Genomic DNA, 15,821 nt, shown 5'->3' on the forward strand with positions numbered 1-15,821 from the left:
CATTCTCTTCTTGGTGGTAGTCTTCTTGCTCTTTCTACCTTGAATAATTCGAGGTACTGGTGCCATTGTGTCGGTATGATTTGTCGTAGTTCCTCCTCACTCATTTCGTCTTCCCCTTTCTCCAGTGTTGCTCCTCTTATTAATCCTTCTTCTAATCTTGGGTATTTCCAACCAGTATCTCGTTCAATTCCGTCGAATTCGATCAGTCCCTTTCCACAATCGATCCTTGCCCTAAACTGTCTCAAGAAATCTAGTCCTACTAGTACTTCTGGTCCTTCGTATGCCATAACATCCAGTCGAGTTGCAATCCTGAGTCCTTTTCCTAGATCTAATTCTGCTTCTACATATTCGGTCACTAAGGTCGCGGTAGTTCCATCCAGGAACCTAATTTTTCGTGGTACCTGATATTGTTTCTTTGGGAATAGATGGTATAATGGACAGGCCGGCTGCACATACCTTCCTGTAGCCCCGGTATCGATTAACATTCCAATCTGTAGGGTATCTTTCTTTGTTTGTATTTTTATATATATTATGGCCGAGTCATTACTGAGATCTATTGGTATTTGAATTTTCTGCGATCCGGGCAGATCCTGGCCGCAAGTGGTCGCATCACTTAGGCCAGGTAGTCGTTTCCCTCTTCTTCAAAGGTCACCGCCATTCCTCGAACTAATGGCCCTTTGGATCCAGTTGGGATCGAGTTCGATCCACTAGGAATCGGTGAGCTATGCGGGTTTGGGGATCCCCTAATGTTGTTTCTCGTATTTCCTCCATTTGGACAGTTGTTGGCGTAATGTTCTGGACTTCTACATTTGAGACAACGTCGGTTCTCCCTCCTCCAAGTCATTTCGTTCTCGCTGAGACGTCCTCCGTCCTCTGTCCAAGTGACCGGAGGGTCATTTGGTAGACCATGATTCATCATCCCTGGTTTTCCACCGGGCAAGGGTCCTCTACCAGTCGATTGTGAGTGGCGCTCTACCGGGTTGGGCAAACTAGTATCCAATCGCATCGAATTCGATCGAGGGGGGAGCCAGGTCGTCTCATGTTTGCGTCTAGCAGCCCATCGATTCGCTGCAATCATCGTTTCAGCCATCCGTTGGTTCTCCTCAGTCCCTATCACATGCTGTTTGAAATAGATCCAGTCCGATTTGGTTCGAGGGTCGGTGTTATTTACCACTACCACCTTCAGTAGCTCTTCCTTCAGGCCCTGTATGGCTGAGGCGATTTTCATTGCATCTGGTACCTTTCCAAGGTGTGTGGACCAAAGTTCAAAGTTGGCAAAATACTCGGCGGCCGTATCCGTCTGTCTTAACTCCTGCAATTTCCTCATAGCCGTACCTGCCATGTTACTGTCTCCAAATTGAGTTCGTAAATGCTGGATGAATTTGTCGTAGCTCTCTAGCCATTCGGTCGAATTCCATATACTTGGATTGGTTATGGCCGGGGTTATAAGCATTTGAGGGGTGCCTCGAAGATACCCGTACATGAACAGGATCTTTCTGCGATCGGTGGCGTACTCTGCCCCTTTGAATTCGAAGTTCATGTGACATGCTGCAAGGAAGTTGTCCAATTCTCCTCGTTCTCCACTGAAGGTAGGTGGATCCGCACACCTGGTTCTTCCTGTTCGTTCGTTGTTGGTAAGTTTTGGCTCCAAACACGGCTTGTTTTCTTCGACTTCGATCAAACTTGCCCCTTTCGATGTGAGTATCTGTTGGTTCTGTCGGTCAGCTTTCATCGTAGCCAGTTCTTCCCTTAATGCATTTTGTTCTTTCTGTTGCATCGTCATAATGGCTAACAATTGTGACAACTGCTGCGATAATTCATTTAGCGGATCTGGGGTAGTGGTAGTAGAAGTGAGATCATGTGAAATGGTACTTCTCGAAGAACTTGTTGGTATTTCTTCCTCTGGGACCAGCCCTTGTTCCAACTCCTCTTTTTCTGGTATCATTTTCCGCGCTTTCCCTCTGGTGAGCATACAGTACTCTCCGATTCGACCCAAGGTGCGTAAGGCTGATTCTTCAACTTGTAACGGTACTGGAAACACGACGACTAGGTCGCAGGTTGGGTCGAACTTGATGGAGGTCTCGTGGAAATCTAGGGGCTCTGGTGCTAATGGATCGTGTCTCCTCTGCAATCGATGTAGCCAAAGAATGATATTGAAGAATCAGCAAAGTTGGTACTTTGCTGATTGTACTATATACTGTCTACAGGTATCCGTCTCCTCTTCTCAGTCCTACTGCAAGCGTCCATGTACATACTCGGACAGGTGAAAAACCGCTTTGAGCAAACCCAGTGGGGAAAATCTCGAAAGGGGAAAACCCGTCCCTACCTACTGCAGCACTGCCTCCAACTCCCGCTTTCCTCTGTCCTAATCCGTCGAACTCGATAGAGTCCTCTCGATTCGTTGTTACCCCGTAACAAGTTTCCCCCCCTGTCTCAAGGATCCTCGCCGAGGATCCTGAACCCTGTAACCAGGTGATGCACATGGATTGTTCTTAGACACCTTTGGTGCGCATTGAGATCTTGTAGAGATACCCTGTCTCATGAGGTTCTCGGTGGCTTGTGGCTTGAGAATGCGAGTAAATGAGATCAGCTCTTGGCATGATATGGGTTACGACCCTAGGACGTTATCCGGGTCGTAACAGTGGGCGCCTAAGAAACACACTCTGAACCCCCCGAAAGATTAGAGCTCATCCAGGTAGCATAGGAGAGTTTCAATTATCAAAGGATCACATTTCATGGATCCTTTATTTGTGTTTCTTTTCATGAATTCAACCTTTGATGAAGAGATCTCTTTTGGGGGCTTCCGGGATGATTCAGAGCCTTCTGTAAGGTCGTTTGAAATGCTGTTTTTGATACAGGGTTTCCTCTGGGTTTCTGTCACAAACTACGTCGTGACACCTCGATTATTCCACCAACAATGACCCTCCTTTGACCATCAAAACCCCCATCACGACTTAACCTCTTTACTCTACACGTAACTCAGGACATCTGAGACCAAGTACGGCGAAGTTAGAGGAAGTTAGGCTAGGTAGGGACAATGGGAGCAGAAGTACGGCGAAGTTAGACGGAGTTAGGCTAGGTAGGGACAATGGGAGCAGAAGTGCGGCGATGTTAGGCGGAGTTAGTCGAAGGAGGAAGAGGATGACCGGGGTTCGGGGAAGTTGGACGAAGTGCATTGAAGTACGTCAAAGCGCGAGAGGGTTGGATGAACGTCTAGGAGAAATAGATAATATTAGTTGAGAAGATCGCTGAAGTTCTTCAGCGATCCTTGATTGTTGTCAGTAGTAACAGACAGACAGAGATAGCTATATACAATCGAGATACATCGCCATCAGTAGAACAAAGCCCCAGTTAGAGTAACTACGCCGAAGTACGCCGTAGTTACACTCCTTTTGATGTCTGCGCCCTCCTGGTTGGGTGAGACATCGACTTAGAAGCGTCAAGTTAGGCGAGGTTCGTCGACCGTCGGTCTACTAGAAGATAGTTGTTCGACAGTCGTGACAGTTTCCCCCCAGGAAGTAGGAGAGGAGAGGAAGGAGTTTGAGGCTCAGTTTGGGGTGTTTTGTCTATAAATAGTGGTTCTAGCTCTCTGTTTGTTTCTCTGTCTCTCTGATCAATTGTCATCTTTGATTTCAACTCTCTACTCTAACTTACTGTTGCCTTTAAGACTGTTGAGACACACCATTGCGGCTTCATCATCATCAGTCGTATATTCGTGACAGTCCCCATGCTTCAGCTGCCCGTACACCTTAATCTCCCGCTATACTTTGCCGTAGTTGGTCTCAGATGTCCTGAGTTAGGTGTAGAGTGAAGAGGTTAAGACATGATGGGGGTTTTGATGGTCAAAGGAGGGTCGTTGCTGGTGGGATAATTGAGGTGTCAGGACATACTTTGTGACAGGAGTTTGGTGATGATGAAAGGAGGTTTGACAATGGTGGTTGTCAGGGGATGTTACAATATGTTTGATCAGGGATTTCAGACTCTAGTCAAAAAGTCCCTGCATGTAGTCAGCACATTATTCAAGGCTTCAAGTTATTTCCTTCAAATGATGCATCTTCCTCTGTCTGATCTACATACAAAGAGTGTCTAAGCACTAGTCAGTTGCAAGACTGTGTCTCTTGAGGCCGCAGAGCCGTCTGGATCGCGGTACTGTTTGGCCATGTAGATCTCTGGTAGAGACATACCCTGACGATAGGAGGGAGAGTCTTGGAGATACTTCCTTAACCCATTCTTCATAGCTGTTTGCACTGGCTCACTGAAGCTGTGATAATATTGCCAGACAGTAAAACCATCCTTAACATGATTCTTGTCAACAAAGCTCTCAAGGTCAACCATTGCTTTACTACCACGAGGAACCATGAATTTTGGCCAAGCCCTCTGTGTTGAAGTAAACGACATCTCCGTCCCTGTTGCAATGAGCTGCAACGGGGCTTGGTAATACTCAGCAATCCGCTGTTTCCAAGGAAAAGAATCATTTCCTGTCTGTGATTTATGGACCAAGGAGAGTTCATTTGCTTCTGCTGTAGTGATTGTGGATGGAGGCTGTGTTGGATGATCTATGTATCCAATGGATACTGTCACGCGGCGCCGCGTGACATCATCCTTTTCCCATCAAACAAAGTTCCTTTGGACATCAGTTCGACATCAACGACCCAGTTCTCATGAACTTCATCACCCACGAGGGTATTAGGAGGCTAACTTCGTCGAGGGCGAAGTTAGTCATGTAGGAAGTTAGGGAGATACGAAGTTAGGGAGATACGAAGTTAGGAAGATACGAAGTTAGGGAGGCACGAACTTCGTCGGGGACGAAGTTCGTGAGGTACGAAGCTCGGGACTTCGGTTGAACGAAGTTCTGCGTTGACGAAGTTGGGGAAGGACGAAGTACTTAAGGCCGAAGTTCCCAGAGATCTTTGACAATCTCTGGTTGTTGTCTTAGTGATAGAAGTTAGTAAAGTACGAAGTTATTACACCCAGAAGTTATTGTCACCTAGTTCATATCTCGAACAACGAAGTTGATAAAGGTCAAAGCCCACGAAGTTAGTGGCCGTTGGTCGTAGGAAGTTAACGAAGAAACAACCTTGTGACAGATACTTCAAGCTCCATATACCTGTCATAATCTTGAGACAGGTCTGGGTAAGCTCCAATAACGATCAATGAGGGGTGGATCTGTGCCTGAGTGTCTTCCTTGACAGCAACAGAATCCGCCACAACCACTTCAGTTGACATGACAGATGGGTCATCCGGCAGCCCCTCACTCAGGGTGGAACCAGAGGCTGATAAGTTCATTGTGCCAGGAAAAAGTGGTCTCAGGAAGAATTGGTCAAGAGTTGTTTATGAGAAGAGAAGTACCCTCCTTCTTCAGCTTCTTATACACAAACAACCAGAGCTCAGAAGGCATCATTGTCTCACCGCCCCAACCTCACATAATGGAGGATGTGGAGATTGCGGTGTAATCGGGTCAAAACGTGGGAAACGACACTGCCCCATCGAACGAGTTTGAAATGACGTCTATCAAGTAACATAATGGATGTCTTCAAGAAGCGGATAAACGTCTTGTCAACATGACGATGAAGGGATTAGAATCTGTGGGAAGATTAGGTGAATCACGGGAAAGGAGAGAGGAGAGGATTTGTTGATTCGTGGGTTCATAAGCAGTGTAAATCGATGACGTCAAGTCGGAAGGGTCGTCAAGAAGGGAGATGAGAGAAGCAATGCAGGATATGTATGGGGTTTAGATCTCTCGTCACCATTGGTATCTCGCTTGTAAGATTAAATCCTAGTTTGAACAGTGTGAGAAATTTGAGTAACTGAGGCAAGAAACGTCATGAATATGAAGGAGAAGGCAAGGCAAAAAAGTAGGAATCATTGATATGACCCACACGCACAAATAATCCAATGCACACGAATACTGATGGTTCTATATTGTTCCTCGCACTGCATTTGAGGTTCCGACCCTTGACCGATCCATCCCATTTGTTGAACTTCTGCACTTGCTGTCCCTGCGTCCTCATCGATACGAGGGTAGATGATCATATAGAACGGTGAAGAGAAGAGGTAGTGAATCATGCTGCCTGTCGAGCTAGTGAAGAATGACGAGTAATGTGTGACGAGATAAGAAGAGGTAATCGTTGAAGAGAGGGGGGTGAAAAGTAAGCTCCGGATGAAGATGTATCGTTCACGCCCACCGACCGAGCAAAGCCATAAGTCCCGAACCGAGGAGGATACACACGAAGATGTATGTCAATCTGAGGTTGGAAGACTTCATCATTCTTGGGTTGAATAGAATTTCGTGACCGAGTAATTCAACGAGACCTGATGGTCAGTACGTGCCATTGACTTCATTGGACCGCAGGCTCCAGAAGAGAGTTACGTGTGCTAAGAGATTGAGTGAAGGGGTGAAGAAAGTGCTGAAGGGGGATCAAAGGATACTCCGAGTCGATAGAGGAGTGTTGTCGGCGGCCGGAACGTGATATAGGCGTAGAGAAATGCGGAGGTGAAGGAAGAGGTCGAGGCGAAACAAAAGGACGTGAACGTGAAGAAAGACGCCGAATTAAAGAAAGAGGTGGAGGCAGAAAAGGGGTGAAGGAGATGAAAGAGGAGAAAGTGACCAAAGTGGTAAAGTAGAAGATGAAGTAGGATTGAAAATGGTGTAGTGCAGAGGAGAAGAGATTTGTATAGGAGGAAAGTTAGTGTGTTCAAAAATACTCACCAGTATACAACAAGATTCCCGCTGACAAAGCATCTAATATCCCCGAAGTGATATTCGCAGCTATTCCATTCCCATTATAACTTTCCCTCACGCCCAATCCCACTGCGACACCGATGGGTGTACATATAGAATACAAAACCGCAGCTGCGTATCGTGACCAAGCGACTGATCGGGGGAGGATAAGCGCTGATAAACGTGATCCCAGACCCAAACCTTCGAACATTTCTACGAGTCAGCTGAGTGGTTCAATTTCATCAAGATGAAGCTCGTCTTTATTCACTTGTGCATGTTAAGAGAACGAGGAGCAAAGAAGGAATTTTAAAAACGCACGGATTGAGGGGATTAGTCTATGGACGATATGCAGATGATGATGATAAGGTTGAGGTTGGCTGAGTGTAACTTACGATGGAAAATGATGACAATGAAAAGAATCGTGAATTGATCATTGACAGCTAAAGTCAAACCGATAATGATCGAATGTAAAATAACACCAAATTCCAATACCGCGACAGCTATCAATTGAGCCACAGCTTCGCTCTTCGATGCCATCTGGTTTACGGTATCTGATTCGGATGACGTCTCTGTCGACAAACCATTCTCCACGTCGAGGTTTTTCTCCACACGAGGAGAGTTTATTTTGACGTTTTGAGGAGATGTGGAATGTTCGTGAATGTTAGAAGGATGAGTGTGGAATTCGTCATGTGGACCAGAGGTGTCTACGTTACTTGGGGGTTCGTGAACGTGAGAATGAGCGTGAGCGTCAGAGTCGTCGTCCATGTGAGCGCCTTGAGGTTAGTGGGGTAATGAGCAAAATTTGAGGATGACTGACTGTATTGTATATTGAGCTTGGCCAGTTTGGCAGAACCGATACGATAAGCGGCTACTTCTGCGAAGAAAATGCAGTACACAGCGAGCATTGCGAATGCCGGTGCCCAGTCCTGTGTGTTAGTGTGAGTTGGGGATGGATAGATGGTACGCTTGATTCGCATGTGGGGCAGAGGGCCAAGCAGCGAGCCGACGAGACGAGTATGACTCGAACGGGGGTACGATAAAAGCCATTAAGTAGGAATTGAATGAGACGGACGAACATGAGAAACGGGAGAGTCGGAGTACGGTAGCCAGCAGGTGTCACGACGTCAAGTGGGAGCGTAATAGATAGACGAATTTGCAAAATCAGGGCGGTGGGGCTTGAAGCATCAAGGAATACTTCCACTCACATATTCCGTCCAAGTCCCAGACAGACATTCACTACCCAGTTCATCGAAAGCCGGTGCTAGTAAATGTATGAAAGCCGTGGCTATGATGACGCCGCTCCCGAAGAACTTTGCGAATCTGGGGTTAGTGGGGTCGCGACATGTCGTGGCATAAAAATTAAAGACATGAGCATGAGCGAGATGGTGACATTCAACGTGATGACGTGAGCATGCTCAGGTTGATGGCATTTGCAGGATTTAGATGAAATCGACTCACTCAAACGCCCATCGGGGTACGAAACTTGATGATCTTAAAAAGATCGGTAAACAAGTTCCGATCAATGAAGTTACCTCAATGTCAGCGATATGTTGACGTGATCCCACAATCAGATTTTGGGGCATATAACACCATCGAAAAAGAGGCAGATTGTAGAGTTATAGCGAAAATACGAAATGACCAGAGGATTGTAAGTTTATAGCAAGAAAACCGAGTCAAAAAACCGTGTAGGGTTAAAATGAGAACGGAAGGTGAGAGATTTCAGTTGTAGCACAATAACGAAAAGTTAACATCGTGTGTGGGGAGATATAAAGTAGAATAAAGGTGACGAATTTATATAAGTGATAATAAATGATGGCGATTCGCCGAAGAAGATAAGTGTAAAGAGATAAGTGAGACTCACAAGGATGATGAAAATACTTCCTATCCGTAACCCAGTTCTGGTGGTACCGTTATCAGCCGAACAATCGTCTGACATTTTGAGTCTATCTTAGGTTGAGTTGTGTCGTTGTGTTCTCGGGTTGTCGTGTGGATATGAAGATTGTTCAGAGATTTGATAAGTGATTAGTTGAAGATGAACCGGTAGGAAGAGGATCTCTGGTCGATTTGATATATATCGAATCAATCTGAGTGATATGGATATGGTACGTGTTCGAAAAGCTGTGAAGAGGAGATTCCTTTGCTAACCAATGACCAAATCCTCAATGACCAAATCCTCAATTTCCAACTTTCCAACTTTCCTACCAACACTTCCACTCTTAACCTCTATGCCTAATCGGAGGAGAGGAAGAGAAAAAAGAGTACTTTGCGGATCTTGGTGGATCTTGGTGGCCCAGTGGCTTGATCAAAAACCTCGTAATCCTCAAAAACCTCGAAGAACACTTTAACCGGGATGGTGGTGATCAGTGCCAGATTGACCGTAGTACTATACCTGTTGATCTATCCAGCTTCTATGATCTATGCCGTAAGATCTTCAGGTTCAAATACTTCAGATTGAGGAGACGGTAAGGTGGGGAGAGCTGAGCTGGACTGAGGAGAGATAGATGGCTGATGGGTTGGTTTATGATAGTCAGTACTGGAATTGAAGATCTGTGGATCTGTGTTTGTGGAGTTGTGGATCGAGTGATTCCTTGATTTGTCTCTTGAATTCTTCAGGGAAAGAAAGTCCTTAAAGCCCCGGGAGAAATGTATGTAGATCTATTGATGGCACTTTATCTCAAGATGAACCAAGAGTGATGGAGATGGATATGAATATGGGACTCTAGGCGTGAGATGAGAGCAGTAGAGTAGTAGGATAAGAAAGAGAGATAAGTAAGCTGTACTGTATGTTGTTGGAAGAATGATCAATCTACTAGAAGGGTCAAAGGAGCGTGACGAATATGAATAAATTGTATGAGGACCTCAACGGTCATGAAATAACGTGACGACCGGCAATGTGGCGGAATTCGGAGCCATTTCATTGGTCAGTCAGTCAGTCACGCTCATCTTCTTCTTGCCCATAGTCTATGTATGTATAATCTACCTACCTACCAAGCTACCAAGCGACAAGCGACAAGCGACAAGCGACAAGCGACAAGAGATATATGATTCATTGTTTGCATCTACACTCAACCCTCTACCAAACAATCAAAGCATTTACACTTTATTCAAAAACCTGCACATCACACATCACAAGAAAAACAAACTTCATCATTCCAAACGACCCTTCCTCCCTTCCGCTCTGAACCATACGAATATGTATACCCACATTCCCCGACGTCACTGACCCCAAAACCTCACCTCAACCTCCCAATCTATCTTCCAACCTCTTCAACCTCTCTTTCAAATCTCTCAATTCTTTCTTATCCAAACTCTCAGCTCTTTCAACTTCATACCTCACCATAGTTTGTAAATTCTCCGCACTAGCTTGTAAACTTTTCAATAAACCGTTCGCTTGTTCCGCCGTACCTTGAATATCCGTAGCTGCTTTCACCTGAGTTTTGAAGGATGTTTCAAACCTTTTATTCAATTCCATTAGAGTATGTTTAAGATGTTCAGTTTGGTTTAAAGCTTCGTATAATCTAACAAAAGGTTCTAAAAATTCGTTTCTTCCCGGTGAAACTGACATTGAAATAGAATTTGTAGAATTGGATGGTCTATGAATTTGAGATTGAGAGGTATTGTGTGGAATACGATTTTCTCCATATGATAAATGAGGTAAATGACGATAATATTGAGAAGAAGTATTATGACGAAGATGATCTTCTTCTTGATCTTGATCTTGTATAGGTGTAGGAGGTAAACGTATAGGTTGAGTCGATGAACCTGCTTGATTGATTTGATTGGATTGACTGACTTTGTTGAGATGATTGGTATGAGTCGCGTGGTTCGAATGACTGGTATGACTGATTTGGTTTGGATGATTGGCGAGAGTGGAATGATTGGGATGGTTGGAATGATTCGATTGGATGGAAGGATAACCAGAACGGGAACCCATCCTTGTATCCTCAGGCGAATAAGGATTCAAAGAAGGAAGTATATGAGGGGGGATAGCGGTTTGACTACCAGAAGGTTGTTGTTCTCTGGGTGGGTTTTGTTGAGCTGACAACGGATGATTATTCAATGGTGCGCTTTTACTCGCTGGATAAACAACATTATCACCAGAATTCGTGACTATACTCATTCTTTCAACTTTATCTCTTGTTTTTTCTCTTCTTTTCCCAACCGATGGTTTTTCAGATTTAGGATGCCAATCTTTAAAAGTCAGTTCGCGAGGTGGAGCAGGTGTGTTGTTGAGATTACCACTCATGGAAGTCCCATTGGCGGCGGCGGTTTCACGTTGACGTTGAGCTATAAGAGCTTCTTGTTGTTGTTTTATACTTAATGTGTTGCGGACCTGGATGTTAGTTGGACTGCAACCTACTATCATCTTCATCGATGTGAACTCTCCCAGGACCCGTGGGAGGGACGTTGAGTGACGTGGCAACGAGAGAGAGAGAGAGAGAGAGAGAGAGAGAGAGAGAGAGAGAGAGAGAGAGAGAGAGAGAGTGAGAGAGAGTGAGAGTGTGTTTGTGTGTGTGTGTCGGGTGGAATAGAAAATGACGAATAGTCGGAAATGAACAATCAAGCAAGTAAGAACATTGTCTTCACTCACAGTTCTCAACTGCTCTTCATCAATAGACTTGAAATCAAATCCCATAACCACAGGAGAAGGTATAGGTCCTTCACCATCACCTCTTCTCATTTCCCTACTAGCGGCAAATCCAATAGGTGTGATAGCTGTCAATCCCATTCTGTTCTTTCCCGTCAAACGAGTATGAGTAGTTCCAGGCGAAGTGGGTGAATCTCCCGTAACGTTCATTCCCACTTTATTTTTCCCTCCCAATCGAGTAGTATGTGTATGTGTATGTGTAGTTCCAGGTGAAGTAGGTGAATCTCCTGATGATTGAATAGAAACCCTAGTACGTGTCGTCAACCTATTTGAAAAAAGTTGAGAAGGTGATATTGGTGATTCTTCCCTTGAAAGGTTTTTACGAGTTCTACGTCTTTTAGTTTGAGGACTGGGAGAAGGTTCTGGTTGTCTATGTGGGAGGACTGGTGGATGACTGGGATTCGAATTTGAGTTGACGTCATTGATTGGTGTGGGATGAGAGTGGGGGATGACCGGATGTGTGATGTGTGGGGAAAGACGTTGTTGATGAGTGAGATGTTGTGGGGGGGATGGTGAGTGGGACGGATGTCCAGGAGGGGATGGTCGGTGAGTGACATGTCGAGGAGGGGACGATTTGAATTGTGAAGCATCACATGATGTCTGAGCTTGATGAACATGAGGTTGATCAGGTAAGTTGTTACGTGATGTTAAAGAATGTTTTCGAGTGGGAGGTGGAGAAGGGTAAATAGGAATAATGTCAGCTATCATCTTTAATCAATCTTCTATCCTCTCCTCCTGATATTCTTCACTCCTTCACTCCTCCAAGTTAACACCTGCTCCTTCAGGTCGGTCACCTTTGTATTCGAGCAAAGATATTGACCACCTTGAACCAATTTATATATGTCTGTCGACTTTCAACAAACTCAGACTGATGGCGATTGTAGATAACTTCACACAGAACGAGTTCCAGATCACAGGGTCACCGGGTGTACGTTCAAATATCCGAATTAAAGATAACGTAACAAACGAAGATCCAGATGATATCAGAAATTTAGAAAGTAGATCATAAGACGATAAAAAGATGATTCGTCTGAAATAGAGACGAGAAGAAACCAAAGTGAGACGTCACGAATCTCAATGACACATTCCCCTCATGTGGAGATGTAACGTCGGGAAAATATCCGATCCTCCGAGTGGTGTGGAGTGGAGCGGGAGGGAGGGTAAACGAGGACGAGCGAAGGGAACAAAAAAGCATTGAAGGTATTAGGATGATACACAGGGGTTAGGGATTGGAATGTAAGCAGGGGTACTGAGGAGTTGAGAAGCAGGGGTAGAGGGGATGGTTTGAGGGTTGGGGGCGGTATGAGAAGTAAGCAGGGGCGGAGACGGTATGAGAAGTAGCAGAGGTCGGCAAGGAGTTGAAAAGATAATGTCAAGTATGAAAGGAACTTAATCATGTGATTATTCGTATCAAGGGGGGAAAAGAAGGCTAGCGGGGCGGGATATGTGATTTTGAAACTGCCGTAAATGTGTGAAGAGGGGTAATGTTTGATGGTGAGTAAGGAATGATGTATTGGGGGATAGGAAGGCGGGATATGGTTCGGTAGAAGGCGAATGATTGGTGTATGAGAAACCTTAAGACGACATATGTGTGAAGTGGAAGACTGATGACTCATACTTCGGGATACGTTGAAGGTTGGTCAACGGACTTATGTAGCGTGAAGTGGAACAAAAGGTGAGAAAGGTACATGCGAGGATGCTTCAGGAGAGTAAAGGGGAAAGGGATAGGTTACTTCAATGTCTCAAATCGACATCCTGGAATGTTCGACTCAAACGGCTTACTTGGGAAAGGAGGTGAGGTAAGAAGGCGTATGGTGGGGTGACGTAATTGACACGTGTGATGGGTATGAGAAAAGGAAGGATGGACGCAAGGACTGAGAAACGGGGAAAGACCTTTGAAGTGTATTGAGAAACCGTGTTGGTAGCTGTCGTAGTGGTCCATTCCGTCGAAAGCGGAACCATCGGGGGTTTGTCCAAATTGTCGTCCGATTCCACAAACTGACGAAAGAGACCAAGAATGAAAGGGGGATGGATCAGTTAGAGAATTGATATGGGACTCAGGAAGGAAAAGGAAAGTGAGAAACTCACCCGTCGTTATCGTCTCTCAAGTCTGTAGTCCTTTTTCTTCTCGACCTTACTGAAGAATCCCCTTCTCCTTCTCCATCATCTTCTTCATCTTCATAATCCTCTTCATCATCTTGTCCTCGTTTTCTTCCCTCGGAAATAGCTTCACCTTTCTCACCATCCACATATTCCAATTTGATTTTCCCAACGTCAGAAGACATATCACCCCGACCATCTTTCCCCGATCCATTCGTCGAATGATCACCACGACTATCAGAGTTGAATCCTGATTTACTAACATCCCCTCTACCTCCAGATCTCATATATTCTTCATCTTCCGAAATAGGTGGCGTTGCGCCAGGTAAAGGATCTCTTAGACTTGATGTCCTGTGATGGGAATAAGGAGGGGTAGGACGTGGGAGTGATAGTGGGGAGTGGGAATGAGAATGAGATAGTGGTGGACGTTGAGTGACGAGCATTGTGAGGAGAGTCAAACGTCAGATTGTCGATTGTCGATTGTCGATAGTTGGATATAAAGTATGAATGTGTCAAACGCAGTGAGTGATCAATGTTGAGAGTAACGAGTTAATTCCAATGGTAGCTTGAGGCAGTGTCGGATGTGAGACAAGGGCGTTGAAGGCGTGAGGTTTATTGATTCGAACAGACAGAAATAGATGGTCGATGAATGACAGAGTGGATTTGTAGATTTGTCGATGTGGATGGACGTTTGGATGAAAGAGTAAGATTAAGGATATGATGGTAGTAAAGTACCCCAAGATTTAAAGATACGTGTCAAAGGTGGATGAAAAATGTAGGATTGAACACGAGGCAAATGATGAAACGATACGACGGCCGAGGTTAAGTGTTTTGGTAAGATTTCGTCGAATCGTCGAAGGTTGATAATTGTGTCGAGTAATCCGAATATCCAATCATCCAATCATCCAAATGTTGAGAATAACCAAATATGTATACATCCAAACGTCCATGTAAAAGAGAGAAAGAAGACGAGGGGTAGTGTTGATAAAAAGGTTTATATCAAAGGGACAAAAGTCAGCTTTTTCGTCTTTTCGCCCCCTAAGTAATCCTTTGCAACATTTGACCCTTCAAAAGTATCCTTTGGTCTTTTAGTCACTTTTTTAGTTTCGGACCTGACTAGAGTACTTGGTATACGAGGGATTATGTATTCTGAATGACTGTTTGATACAAGTGTGTTCGTAGTTATATGGGTGTGACAGGATGGGTGAAGGGAGGAAGAACAATAAGCTAGAAAGCGAGTTTCGTATAATAACCGAGGACCGGTAAAGTAGGTGAAGTAGAACAAGGTGAATGAACAATAAGCCGGGAGAATCGGGAGGGAGGATAACAAAAGGTACAATAACGAAAATCCAACTATACGTCTAGTGTACAAGTGTATGGACTATGGGTTATGGAATGTTAGAGAGAGAAACAAAGTAAGTCACTCACGGATGAGATCTTAATGGTGAAATAGGAATCGTCCTTGACATTTCCACTTCTTCTTCCTTGTTTCCCCAATTCCCCAATTCCCCAATCTTCAATACTCTCTCTCTTCCCACCTTGCAATCTTTGTACGGATACTAATACTCCAGTGTTACTCTTTCCTGAGGACCTAGTTCTTACCTTCCCTCTTGACTCATTCAAATAAGTTACAAGAAACCGACCCCTTCCAAATGATCACTTACTATCCCGCCTGACCACCATGCACCATTCACCGAATCCTCTCAACCTATATTCGGAAGTTGGTAAAACAGGTCAGTGCGCTGCGTCGTTATGTTGACCGCTACTTTTACCTTTCTTTGATGCGAGGTATGGACAGATGTCGGATCAAAACTAGAACTAGAGTAGAGATTTTTCAGGGATCAGGGATCAGGCGAGTTGTATTCGGAAACTCGGAACGAATTTCTTTATTGTTTCATCTTTTCCCTTGCGCTGTCCTCAGCTGTCAGCTGTCAGCTGCTTACGTCACTCGGTTAATGCAACTACTGCATACGAGCACATAATCATCCTGAAGTCGTAGTCAGCACATTATGGTCATGACTGATGATGCCTTCAATGCGAGTACGAGTACGAGTGCTATACAGCACATACATAGATCACCTGACACTTACTTGTACTTAGGTCATACATGAGTCCATACCCCATTCTCACGTGATATTCCCTTGCTTCGTACATAGATCGTAGACTATTCCAACTGGTCTTTCAATGCGGATCATGGAACGTGGTGGATTCTGGAACGAACATGGTGCATGGAACATGATGCATGGTGGTTGGCGCATGGGGCGTGGTGATGGTTGATGAGAACTTGGTCATGGACCGAGCAACACCTTGAGGCTTGCAAACCACAACTCGACACGAATTCAAAAGATGCAT

General features: G+C 44.8%; 4 protein-coding genes across 4 annotated transcripts; all 4 read right to left on the reverse strand.

The window, feature by feature from the left end:
- Window positions 1-613: 613 nt before the first annotated feature.
- On the reverse strand, window positions 614-2,483 carry TREMEDRAFT_66034 (uncharacterized protein; the record flags this gene model as incomplete). The annotated part of the gene is made up of 3 exons (XM_007008116.1): window positions 614-1,173; window positions 1,423-2,125; window positions 2,256-2,483. The coding sequence occupies 3 exons, from the start codon at window positions 2,481-2,483 to the stop codon at window positions 614-616; spliced, it is 1,491 nt and encodes a 496-aa protein (XP_007008178.1).
- A 3,399-nt stretch (window positions 2,484-5,882) lies between these two features.
- Window positions 5,883-8,920, reverse strand: TREMEDRAFT_41167 (uncharacterized protein). Its single transcript, XM_007008068.1, has 7 exons — window positions 8,583-8,920; window positions 8,180-8,253; window positions 7,927-8,041; window positions 7,539-7,647; window positions 7,114-7,425; window positions 6,710-6,934; window positions 5,883-6,312 (listed from the first exon to the last, which is right to left on the reverse strand). Exons 1-7 carry the CDS (start codon window positions 8,655-8,657, stop codon window positions 6,176-6,178), a joined length of 1,047 nt encoding a protein of 348 aa, XP_007008130.1. The 5' UTR covers window positions 8,658-8,920; the 3' UTR covers window positions 5,883-6,175.
- Window positions 8,921-9,959: 1,039 nt separating this feature from the next.
- Window positions 9,960-11,450, reverse strand: TREMEDRAFT_66036 (uncharacterized protein; the record flags this gene model as incomplete). Its single annotated transcript, XM_007008117.1, has 2 exons — window positions 9,960-11,054; window positions 11,313-11,450. The coding sequence occupies 2 exons, from the start codon at window positions 11,448-11,450 to the stop codon at window positions 9,960-9,962; spliced, it is 1,233 nt and encodes a 410-aa protein (XP_007008179.1).
- A 2,003-nt stretch (window positions 11,451-13,453) lies between these two features.
- TREMEDRAFT_66037 (uncharacterized protein) lies at window positions 13,454-13,912 on the reverse strand (the record flags this gene model as incomplete). Its single annotated transcript, XM_007008118.1, has 1 exon — window positions 13,454-13,912. The coding sequence occupies one exon, from the start codon at window positions 13,910-13,912 to the stop codon at window positions 13,454-13,456; it is 459 nt and encodes a 152-aa protein (XP_007008180.1).
- Between the last annotated feature and the right edge of the window lie 1,909 nt (window positions 13,913-15,821).

This window comes from Tremella mesenterica, assembly GCF_000271645.1.
Source record: "Tremella mesenterica DSM 1558 unplaced genomic scaffold TREMEscaffold_18, whole genome shotgun sequence".
Classification (NCBI taxonomy): domain Eukaryota; kingdom Fungi; phylum Basidiomycota; class Tremellomycetes; order Tremellales; family Tremellaceae; genus Tremella; species Tremella mesenterica.